At 36.2% G+C, this 12445-nt stretch overlaps 2 protein-coding genes and 1 long non-coding RNA gene across 9 annotated transcripts; 2 read left to right on the top strand and 1 right to left on the bottom strand.

Moving 5' to 3' along the window:
- The first annotated feature begins 580 nt into the window (after window positions 1-580).
- LOC107885955 (calcium-transporting ATPase 1, endoplasmic reticulum-type) lies at window positions 581-6311 on the top strand. Of its 7 annotated transcripts, none has more exons than XM_041107247.1 (9): window positions 581-1004; window positions 1225-2664; window positions 2911-2977; window positions 3067-3197; window positions 3363-3644; window positions 3732-4109; window positions 4374-4483; window positions 4807-5035; window positions 5424-6311. In XM_041107247.1, the coding sequence occupies exons 2-9, from the start codon at window positions 1252-1254 to the stop codon at window positions 6006-6008; spliced, it is 3195 nt and encodes a 1064-aa protein (XP_040963181.1). In that variant the 5' UTR covers window positions 581-1004; window positions 1225-1251; the 3' UTR covers window positions 6009-6311. The 7 variants fall into 7 exon arrangements, with proteins under 7 accessions (XP_040963181.1, XP_040963186.1, XP_040963179.1 ...); XM_041107252.1 differs by having other exon boundaries at window positions 636-758; XM_041107245.1 differs by having other exon boundaries at window positions 816-1016.
- A 375-nt stretch (window positions 6312-6686) lies between these two features.
- Window positions 6687-7321, bottom strand: LOC107885954 (histone H4). The gene has a single exon (XM_016809720.2). It carries the CDS (start codon window positions 7187-7189, stop codon window positions 6878-6880), a length of 312 nt encoding a protein of 103 aa, XP_016665209.1. The 5' UTR covers window positions 7190-7321; the 3' UTR covers window positions 6687-6877.
- A 1783-nt stretch (window positions 7322-9104) lies between these two features.
- Window positions 9105-10430, top strand: LOC107885956 (uncharacterized). Its single transcript, XR_001680592.2, has 2 exons — window positions 9105-9907; window positions 10014-10430. It is a non-coding gene; the product is annotated as an uncharacterized lncRNA (long non-coding RNA).
- Window positions 10431-12445: the final 2015 nt, after the last annotated feature.

Raw genomic sequence — 12445 nt, 5'->3', positions numbered from 1 at the left:
TTGGAAATGCTTATTTTTAAAAATGTAAATGATTTGTACACTTATGTCACATCATTTTTATTACGATTTGACGTAAAATAAATTTTCCCTATTATTTGTAGTTGCAATTTATGATTGTAGGTGTAGCTTCCAAAACGGAAATTTACATCTACCAATTGAAAAGCTTGTTAAGTTTTGAGGAAAAAAATGGTAAGTATCAAACTGAGGGACAAATCATTATTTAACTTTGTATAATTTTATTTTGATATAAGTTGGAATATATTCTATTTTTAATTATGAGTTTGATGAATATTATAATAATTAATTTTGATTATGATTATTTGGATATATTAATTATAATTGCAAATTACGATTGTACCAAAAAGGAAATTTACATATATTAATTGAAAAGTTGGTTTTGTTAACACATGATTATATTATATAAGAAAAGAGTAAAATTATGTTTTTTTATTTAAAAATCATTTAATAAATATATTTTGCAGGAGCAAACATCAAAAACAACAGCTTGGAATAACAGAAAATGGCCCAAATTTAGTATATCTTTAAAAGCAAGGAAAGGAATAGGAATTGGAATAGGAATAGGAATAGGAATAGGAAATTTAAGTAAATATTTGTCTTGTACTACTAAAAACAGTAAACTTTATTTTTGTAGCAATAGTTGAGAAGATTTGTTTTCCCTAACTGAAAGTGGAGATTCAGTGTGGGAGGCCGCTATCGTAGTTTGTTCACGTGGAGATTTTGTATTAGTTAAAATCAATGTGGGATCAGTTTTTTCAGCGATTGAATCGCTCTTCATAATCATCTCTATTTATTTGAGTTTGACTGTTTCCTTAAAAAGGAGGAATGAATTAATAATAGCTGAGGATTCTGGGCTGTGATTAATTTATTTATTTCTACTCTGCTGATGAGAAAGTTGTTTATCCGTTAATGGGGTTCTGATTTCTAATGTGTAAAATGTAAAAAAGTGAAAAACTTTTGGCTCAGTTTAACAACTATTTGGCATTGTAAGAAAAAGGGTATTCTTTGGTTTTTTTTCTTTTTCCTTTTCATTGCTTTCTTATTATCTCAGTGGGCGAAAAGATTGGTTGTGTTTAATTTGTTAGTGAGTTTTTTGTTTAATATACTTTGTACAGATCATGATGTTTCAATTAAATTTCATTGCTTTTTAGTTCCAGTATGGAAGAAACATTAACAAAGTTTCAGCTTCTCTGATATTTATTGCAGAAATATTGTCCGTGACGTTGAATTTCAATGGGGAGAGGAGGGGAAAACTATGGTAAGAGAGAAAATGCAGGTGCTGCCTCTTTCAAGCAAGAAACTTTTCCAGCTTGGGCAAGAGATGTGAAACAATGTGAAGAGAAGTACCAAGTGAATCGAGAATTGGGATTATCAAGTGCTGAAGTTGAAAAAAGGAGGCAGATTTATGGATTGAACGAGTTACTGAAACACAAGCCGACATCCATCTTTCAACTGCTTTTGGAGCAATTTAATGACACATTAGTTAGGATACTGTTGGCTGCTGCAATCATATCTTTTGTTTTAGCTTGGTATGATGGTGAAGAAGGAGGGGAGAAGGAGATAACGGCTTTTGTGGAGCCACTTGTTATTTTCTTGATCTTGATAGTGAATGCCTTTGTGGGAATATGGCAAGAAAGTAGCGCGGAAAAAGCATTGGAGGCTTTGAAGGAAATTCAATCGGAGCATGCCGACGTAATTCGAGATGGTAAGAAGGTCTCAAGTTTGCCTGCTAAGGAACTTGTCCCCGGAGATATTGTGGAATTGAGGGTTGGTGATAAGGTACCGGCGGATATGCGGGTTTTGAATATGATAAGCTCAACTGTAAGAGTTGAACAGGGGTCATTGACCGGGGAGAGCGAAGCTGTAAGCAAGACTGTGAAGGTTGTTCCTGAGAATTCGGATATCCAAGGGAAGAAATGTATGGTCTTTGCTGGAACAACTATGGTCAATGGCAACTGTATTTGCTTGGTCACTGAGATAGGCATGAATACTGAGATTGGAAAGGTGCATTCACAGATTCATGAAGCATCACAGAGCGATACAGATACCCCATTAAAGAAGAAATTGAATGAGTTTGGCGAGGTTTTAACAATGATAATAGGAATGATTTGTATATTGGTTTGGCTTATTAATGTGAAATACTTCCTTTCTTGGGAATACGTTGATGGTTGGCCAACAAACTTTAAGTTCTCATTTGAGAAGTGCACATATTACTTCGAAATTGCGGTGGCATTGGCTGTTGCTGCAATTCCAGAAGGTTTACCAGCAGTTATTACGACATGTTTAGCACTGGGAACCCGAAAGATGGCTCAAAAGAACGCACTTGTCCGGAAGCTGCCTAGCGTAGAGACTCTTGGTTGCACAACTGTTATCTGTTCTGATAAGACAGGAACCTTGACTACCAATCAGATGGCTGTTTCGAAGCTTGTTGCTATAGGTTCAAGGTCGGGCACTCTGCGATCTTTTGATGTGGAGGGGACTACATATGATCCTTTTGATGGGAAAATACTGGGATGGCCTGTTGACGGAATGGATTCCAATCTTGAAATGATTGCCAAGATTTCTGCTGTTTGCAATGATGCTGGTGTTGAGCAATCTGGGAGGCATTATGTTGCCATTGGAATGCCTACAGAAGCAGCACTAAAGGTGAAAACTCTATTTAATAAATGAAACCCTTCTAGTTTGTGTAGTACCGCATCTGTTTGAATAAACCCACTCTAACACGAAGCAGGAGCCGAAACAAATACTTAACTATGAACCTCTTTTAGTAGCATATTTTGAATATTAATTATGTTCTTTTAGGTAATAGAACAGGAACACCTAAATCTCAGCATCAGCAACTCCATTGTTATGTTTACTGAGGCAGTCCTATTGTGTTCATTTTCATTTCAGGTTTTGGTTGAGAAAATGGAACTTCCTGAAAAGTACGCTTCCTCTTCAGCTCCTGGGGATCCTCAACGTATGTTAGCTGGTCTATTTACTATAACTTTATTGTATTTAGGTGACGATTTCTATTTCGTACTGAGCTTTCTCTGTTGCTTTACTAAGCTATACAAGGCTGTTGTCACGTGTGGAACAAAATGGTGCAAAGGATTGCTACACTCGAGTTTGACCGTGATCGGAAGTCCATGGGAGTTATTATCAATTCCAGCTCAGGAAACAAGTCATTGCTAGTAAAGGTTTTTGATCTCTCTTTGCCTCGTAACATGGATGACCACTTATTGATATCTTATATTGCTCATGTTTCCTCTTCCAATATCTTCACGTTTCTCTTTAGTTCTGGTTAAGGTTTTATTTCAACATCCTTTCCATGTCACTATAACTGTGAATGCTTAATGTTGCAGGGTGCTGTAGAGAATCTATTGGAGAGAAGCTCTTTTATCCAGTTACTTGATGGCTCTACCGTAGAACTAGATAAATATTCAAAGGATCTTATTTTACAGGTTCTTCGTGAAATGTCCACCGATGCATTACGTTGCCTTGGTTTCGCATATAAGGAAGAGCTTCCAGAGTTTGCAACATACAACGGTGATGAAGATCATCCAGCTCATCAGCTTTTGCTAAACCCCTCCAATTATTCTTCTATTGAGAGTAACCTTATTTTTGTTGGTTTAGTTGGGTTAAGGGTAGGTGTTGCTTCTGTTTTCATTTGTATTTTTTGTTTTCTTGCTTCGGTCTAACCTTTATCTGAACCGTTCAAACAAAACTTCAAGGATCCTCCTCGGAAAGAGGTTCGTCAAGCAATTGAAGACTGCAAAGCTGCTGGGATTCGTGTTATGGTCATTACAGGAGACAATAAGAACACAGCGGAAGCTATTTGTCGAGAAATTGGTGTATTCGGATATCGTGAAGATATTACTTCCAGGAGCTTAACGGGGAAGGAGTTTATGGATCATCCTGATCAGAGAAATCACCTGAGACAGAATGGAGGTCTATTATTTTCTCGAGCCGAGCCAAGGCACAAGCAGGAAATAGTGAGGTTGCTGAAGCAGGATGGTGAAGTGGTTGCAATGACTGGGGATGGAGTTAATGATGCTCCTGCCTTAAAGTTGGCTGATATTGGAGTAGCAATGGGCATCACTGGGACAGAGGTATCCACCATCCATTTCTATGTATTTATTATGGTGTCCATAAGGTTACTTGCATCTCTTTGTACATTGTCAGCTCTCCTCGTGAAGTATCACTTTGCTTGATGATTCTGAACAATACTTTTTATTGAATGCATATGCGGTATGCGTAGTTGTGCTGCAGTTTATTCAGAATGCATATGATGGCATAGCTATACCTCTTTATCCTGGTATTATGTTGACATAGAGTGAAAATTTATTCTAAACTTTCTGATGGATTGTTTCCAGGTTGCAAAGGAGGCCTCTGACATGGTGCTAGCAGATGATAACTTCAGCACTATAGTTGCTGCAGTTGGGGAAGGCAGATCCATTTACGACAATATGAAGGCTTTTATAAGGTCATTACTATTATGGTTTCTCTAAGATGTACAACTTGAAAATGAACTTCCAATGTTGTCGCATATCTTAAAGTTTTGTGCTCTTAATTTCAGTAAAGCATAAAAAAAAGTTCCATCAACTCTTAATTACAAAGCTGCAGTTACTCAAGCCAGAAGCTAACTCAATGAAGCACATTCGTTTGATCTTATCTTTCAATGAAGCACATTCGTTTGATCTTATCTTTCAATGAAGCACATTCGTTTGATCTTATCTTTCATTCCTTTTTTCTTTTCTTCCCAAAATATTCGATCTCAACATTTTTCTACTTAAAATATAATTGCAGGTACATGATCTCCTCCAACATTGGTGAGGTTGCTTCCATATTCTTAACAGCTGCTTTGGGTATTCCAGAAGGCATGATCCCAGTTCAACTTCTCTGGGTTAATCTTGTTACTGATGGACCTCCAGCAACTGCTCTTGGATTCAATCCCCAAGACACAGATATAATGAAGAAGCCTCCAAGAAGAAGCAATGACTCATTAATCACTGCTTGGATCTTATTCCGCTACCTGGTAATTGGTTCTTTTCTCAATGTTGTCAATGCATGCGCCTAGGCATGCTTGTATCTAGTGCCTTAGCAATTGACAACAAAAGTACCTCAGACCCTTGCGGGTGAGGTGTATCTGAGCAGGCGCATTCCTAGTGCACTTAGGTCTGTTTTTTTGTCAATATCCAAGTATTTGACTATAGTCATGGACCATAATGAAATCATGCATGCCAAGCCTAGCACTTTTTTTTGCGCTTTACACTTGAGGCAATATAAAGGTTTTGGTGCCAAACTGCCCTTGACAACATTGCATCTTCTCCTTTATTTCTCGAACCATAATCAGTAGAAAAGTCATTTATTCTTCTTGTTGACTGCTTAAGGTTCTACTTAACTTGCTACCTCCATTGATGCAGGTGATTGGGTCCTATGTCGGGTTGGCCACGGTTGGGGTATTCATCATATGGTACACACACAATACCTTCATGGGCATTGATCTTAGTGGAGATGGCCATAGTCTGGTTACTTACTCTCAACTTTCCAACTGGGATAAATGCCCTTCCTGGGTAAATTTCACAGCATCTCCGTTCACAGCCGGTCCCCAAGTATTCAATTTCGATACAAACCCCTGCGACTACTTTAGATCCGGGAAAATCAAAGCCTCAACACTTTCCCTCTCAGTCTTGGTCTCTATTGAGATGTTCAATTCCCTTAACGCCCTCTCTGAAGATGGAAGCTTATTGACAATGCCTCCTTGGGTTAATCCATGGCTCCTTTTGGCTATGTCAATTTCGTTTGGACTCCATTTCTTGATTCTCTACGTGCCATTCCTTGCTCAAGTGTTTGGGATTGTTCCCCTCAGCCTCAACGAATGGTTGCTGGTATTGGCAGTTGCTTTTCCAGTCATTCTGATCGATGAGGTGCTCAAATGCATTGGAAGATGCACAACCGGGCCGCGGTATTCTCCTGCAACTAAATCTATAAAGCATAAAGCTGAATGATTATACAGTAATTGTATTAACATTTAGAGGATCAAGATCAGAACTTCCGTGGATGCTCAATGTGCAGCATGCCTCCCATCATTGACCTATAGTGACCTATATGCTATAGGCTATGGGGTTAAATTAAACTTTAGGCAAACTATCAACTTGTCATGGTTCTGTAGTACTATCTGTTGGGTGTCAAAGTGTTCTATGTGAACTCAACAATATTAGACAACATCCTACTAGTGTGGTGTACCCTCAGTCTGTTAACTCGTAAGCTCTTGATAAAGCCAAAGCAGATCAACAATTTTAATTTTCCAATATCTTCTTCAAACCCCATAAACCAGAAAATAAGTAAATTCAAAACCAGAAACACATTAAAGTAAACAAAACGAAGTTCAAATATCATTCAAATCTGCAACTCGAAGCATGAGTTACAAAACACAGAAGCAATCAACAGATACCAACTTATAACTTCGTATAATCCAAAATAAAAACCCCTAAGTTCGAACATTCTTGACAGTAAAATTTAAACTATCGAATGAGCAAATTAGAGCATCAAGATGACTTTCATATACGCTTTCAGCTTTCTTTAGCTCCTAAATTTTGCAGACTTCATTTTCCTTTTGCCAATCTCCTCATCAAAACACCGTAAACCAGAAATAAATTAAATTCAAAATAAGTAAGACATACAAATTAACAAAATGAAGTTAAAATTTCATTGAAATCTGCAATTCGAAGCACGAATTACACAACCCACAAAACAAACAAACGGGTAAACACCCCCTAATTACAATCCCTAACCCAAAGGTCAAACATTCTTGACAGCAAGACTTCAAATCCCCCCTAAGACACCACCATTCTAAAACCTAAACCCTAAATCACATTTAACCACCGAATCCATACAAAGTCCTGCCCTGCCTCTTGAGTGCATAAACCACATCCATAGCAGTCACAGTCTTTCTCCTCGCGTGCTCTGTGTAGGTGACAGCGTCACGAATCACGTTCTCCAGGAAGATCTTAAGAACACCACGGGTTTCTTCGTAGATCAAGCCGCTGATACGCTTGACGCCTCCCCTACGAGCCAAACGCCGAATAGCCGGCTTCGTAATTCCCTGGATATTATCACGGAGGACCTTACGGTGACGCTTCGCTCCTCCCTTACCCAAACCCTTGCCTCCCTTTCCTCTTCCTGACATTATGAATGCTAAACTGAAATCGATAGAACTTCTGTGAAGATATATTGAAAACTTGTGGTATAATCTAAAATAGTCGACGTATTTATAGGAGAAGTGCGGAGTGTTGTATTGGTAGACCGATCCGCGTGATATTAATGATAATGAATTTCGGCCGTCGATTAGTTAAAATCAAGGGTGGAGATAAGAATAGCTGACGCGGATCGATGACGTGGAATATTAGCAGCTTTTTTTCAAGCGCCTTTTGTTATGCGAGTTGAAATTCGAAAATGAATTTTTGGGGCGAGAACTCAAACTATAAAAATAGTTATTTTTATTTGTCCCAAGTTATATTTTAGTTATTTGTATTTGAAATATTACATTTTAGTCACTTATGTTATTATTTTGTTACGAAGTGATCATTCTTCCGTTAAGTTTCGTTATCTCCCTAACGGTAATCTTACGTGGCAATCCAACTATATTTTAAGCTCATCTGTTAATACATACTTTATTCGGCTAAATTATACATTTCATTTACTATTAACAGATAATTTAGTCGGATAAAGTATGTATTAATAGATATACTCATACATCCTCTGGGTTACAAATGTAAATTGTATAAGGACTTACATTCAAAAATGTGCAAACATTGAGGGCGAACTTTGAACTTTCTTGTTCCAGATGTTTGCTTGTTATAAAACCGAGTATTAAAAACAACTTTACAATATTACCAACTTTCATTGACTATAAAATCTAATTGGACTGCCCCGTAGGATTACCGTTAGGGAGATAACGGAACTTAACGGAAGAGTGATCACTTCGTAACAAAATAATAACATAAGTGACTAAAATATAACTTGAGGCAAATAAAAATGACTATTTTTATAGTTTACCCTAACTTCTAATTTGGCAAATGGCAAATACATGGCAAATACATGTCTACTGGCTGCCAATATTTGAAAGCGATTGGTTGATATAAATAAAATATGGTATAATTGTGGTTTTAGTTTTTTTTTTCATTATTTACATATTAAAAATGTAATTTGGTTTATTATTTTTATAATGATATTAATGTCAATTCTATAATCTATTTATAATATATATATATAAAAGTATGAGTTTGAAAAAAAAATTAACTGATGAAAATATTTTTATCATATTATTAAATTCACATTTAAAAATAATTATAATTTAATTTGTAATTATTAATTAAAAAAGTTGCACTAATTTTAAAATAGAGTTATTATTTGAATGGAAATTCAAGTATAAAATATAAGGAAAAAGTTGTGATTTATGAAATAAATAATAAGCAAAACAAAGAATAAAAGAAATAGAGGCATCAAAAGAACTTTGAATTTTATTGATCAATTTGGCTGTTTACAAAATTCCTGTAAAGTCTATTTATAGACATAAAAAGTATAATTTCTAATGACTCTTAGAGTCCTAAAGTACATTACTCAAAAAAAAACTTAGTGAGACAACCTCGATTAAGAAAAAAAAAGTATAGCGCATATTTACTCCTTGTGACGACATCATTTAATATCTTATATTCTACATATTCAATTTTAAATACTAACTTTTCAAACAATCACTTTAACCAATTTTGTAAATCACATTACATAATGCAATAAGGTGGAATTCTTGAATTTGTGTTGGATTATCCTTCTTCAACATAAGCACAATCAAATTGTCGTCAAGGGAATCTGGAAAGGCTCCTTGTTCTATCCACTCACTAGGGGTGTTCAAAAAGTTAGTTCAATTAATACTCAAATCGAATTACTATTAACCGAATTATCCGAAATATAAAAAATCTTTAACCGTTAATCGAACCAAAATTTATATTTTTTTAAGCTAATAATCAGGTTGGGCTTTATTATAATAAACCAATAATACAAAAAACATAAAGCAAAAGGAGAAACAAACGAAATAGAGGCCCAGATATAACAATTGGCCCGAACCAATCAAATGAAAAATAAAAGAGAACTAAAACCAAGCCTAATAATAAAATAACAGAAAAGGATGGCTCAAAATTAAAGTTTGGCCCGGAAAAATCAAAAACAAAAATTAAAATCAGAATACTCTGGAATCGCATTAAACACGCATTTACTCTACTCAATCAGAACCGATCTGTTGCCGTCTTGTCTTTTCAATCTGCCATTTCTTCATCAAGACGCTTCTAGATTTCCAATGAGAGTCTTTTCCACCGAATCCATTGATATCCCTTTTCAAACTCTCCGTATGTCATCTTCTCGCTTTCATTTCAGTCTGGTTCTCTCACCCTATCCCTTTCTTCTTTCTTTTCTGCAGATTCAGGGACGCTTCCTACCAGGTAAAATTCCTTCTTATTCTTCAATGTTTCAGTTGCTAAAATATGTGCTAGACTGTTTTCCATTGGAGGGATGTATTCAAACCTGCATTTCTTGTATTTTACCAGTAGCTGTTGAATATCATGAATGTAAGCACCTATCAGAGACTTATCTGGGTTTTTCACCTTGCACTTTTTAATTATTGATAAGGAATCTTTTTTTATGATTATTTATTGCCATTGCATGTCTATGCCTATTTGGATTGCTTTGCGGAACATGAGTGCCACCGTAGCGAAGGCTGATACAACTCGTTGATGGATCTCCAAACACGATAAAAGAACAGTGCCTTCACTATTTCTAGCCACTATTCTCACAGCCGATTGCCATCATCTCCCATCATATGCTGCATCAAAATTATTCTTCACGAACTGGTCAGGTGGGTGCCTCCGCTTACTAATGCTAGAAAAATTTTGGGACTTCTTTTTTCAATCTCGTTTAACTCTGTTATGTAGCTATTAACGAAACACAATATTTCTTTCCAGATTTGTTGACCTTCTTATGCATTCTCGCGTTCTTGTCTCCCCAAATTGCCCATAATACACAGTAAAAAAATCCTTTAATGGGATGGAGTACTCTGCGCAAAAACCCAAGTTAGCCATTGTAAAAACTCCAAATGAGTTCCTTGTAAAAAGTTCTAGCATGATAACTCTCTGCATACTGAAATTGAAACAGGACATTCACGGAAGAGATGGTCCATATTCTTTGTTCCTCTTTCACACCTGGGGCAGATGGTAGTATTTGTTAACATCCTATTTAGCATATTAACTCGTATAGGTAGATAGTTCCATGATATTTTCCAGATTGTAATTTTTATTTTTTAAGGTAGATTGAGTAGCCATAATTTTTTGTAAAATTCCTTATAGTCGGTTTGTAAAGCATAAGCTCTAGATCACCTTCAATGCTCTGTAATAGTTTATAGGCGCTACGCATTGTGTATTCTCCCGAAGGCTCACCACTCCAAGCCCGAAAATCATCATGGGGTTTTTCTGCCAACGGAATGCGGAAAATCTTTTCAGCAACTTCCTCCAGAAAGGTGGAAACCATCAACTCCTTTTTCCATATTCTGCTACTAGTATCAATTAACTCATCAACTTTAAAGTCGTTCAAATTGTTAACAAAAGAAAATAATCTGACATTTTTTGCATCTGGAATCCACACATCATTAATAACTGAAATATTTGTTCCCCTGCCTACTTTCCAGCATAATCCCTCCTCCAAAATGCCCTTTGTTGCCCAAATGTTCTTCCATGTATACGAACTATTGTTCTCCAAACACGAATTTAAAAAATTCACATTCGGGAAATATTTTGCTTTTAAAACTTGCGCAACTAAAGAATTTGGATTGTTTAGGATTATCCAGCCTTGCTTAGCTAGTAGTGAGACATTAAATTGAGCCATACTCCATACCACCTTCTTGAGGTCGACACATATACTTCCACTGACACCAATGGATTCCTTTTTTTCCCATGTGCCTTTTGCAACCAAATTTTAGCAAAAATACTCTCTAATTCTCCATAAAGAGAATTTGGTAGAAGAAAACAAGACGTAGCATAGGTTGGTATAGCCTAAAACACTGATTTTATAAATACTTCCTTACCGCCTTGTGATAATAATTTAGTGCTCCACCCTTCAATTCTGGAATAAACCTTCTCTTTGAGATGTTGAAACGACTCTTCCTTTTGTCTACCAACCATATTAGGAAGACTTAAATGCTTTTCCAAATTTGTTGAACTTCTTGCCCCTATGGTTGTCGAGACTTCTTTCTTTTCTTCTGAAGTGTTCGAACTATAGAAAATTGTAGATTTATTAAAATTTACACACTGGCCTGAGCATTTTTCGTACTTCTTCAGAATTACTTTCAGCAGCGTCACCCTCCTGTCAGATGCTTCACGAAACAATCATATGCAAAAAGTAAATGTGATATTTCTAGACCTCTCCTACTAGCCATTGCACCTTTTAACAAGCCCTCCTTCATTGCCAGTCTCTTCAAAGCTGACAATCTCTCACTACATAATAAAAAAAGGAAGAAACTTAGAGGATCTCCCTGACGCAAGCCTCTAGTCGATTGAAATATTCTTCCCCTTCCTCCATTTATATTAATTACATAAAACGTTGTAGTAATGCATTTCATAATCAGCTTCACCCATTCCTTTGCAAAACCCATTCGTAACCTTACTTCCTTAATAAAACCCCATTCAACCCTATTATAGGTTTTGCTCATATCAAGCTTTACTGCCATATATCCCTTTTTCCCAATGTACTTTTGTCGAAATGTATGCAAAATCTCATAAGCAAGGAGCACATTATTAGAAATTAATCTTTCCGGGACAAAAGCACTTTGGGCCACATCAATACATCTCCCAATTACTACTTGAAGTCGGTTAGCAATTGTCTTTGCCACAATTTTATATAGGATCGAACACAAACTAATAGGTCTAAAATTGACAAGGCTTATGGGATTTGGAATTTTTGGGATCAACATTATATTCGTTAAGTTGAGAGGGCCAAAACTCTGCTTATTATTTAAAATTCCCAAACAGGAACTTGTTACATCGTCATTTACTATATGCCAATATCTCTGAAAGAAAAGTGCTAGAAAACCATCAGGTCCTGGTACTTTAATAGGTCTCATTCCTTTCAAGGTCGAGCACACTTCTTCTTCTGTATAGGTTGACAATAAAGCAATATTAATATCTGGCAAAATGCTATTTTCAATGCCTGTTAGGAGATGAGATAGATCCCTAACTCCATTTGACGTAAATAGCTTTTGAAAAAATAAGGTAGCAGCTTCATTGATCTAACTTGCTTCATTAACCTCTCCTCCTCCATCTAGCTCCAAACTAGATATGGCATTTATCCGAATTCGAAATGAGGCATACCTGTGAAAAAAGGTTGAATTCTTGTCCCCTGCTTT

This window comes from Gossypium hirsutum, chromosome A03, assembly GCF_007990345.1.
Source record: "Gossypium hirsutum isolate 1008001.06 chromosome A03, Gossypium_hirsutum_v2.1, whole genome shotgun sequence".
Classification (NCBI taxonomy): Eukaryota; Viridiplantae; Streptophyta; class Magnoliopsida; order Malvales; family Malvaceae; genus Gossypium; species Gossypium hirsutum.
Note: the sequence above shows the minus strand (reverse complement) of the source record. Positions and strands in the feature narration are given on the sequence as shown.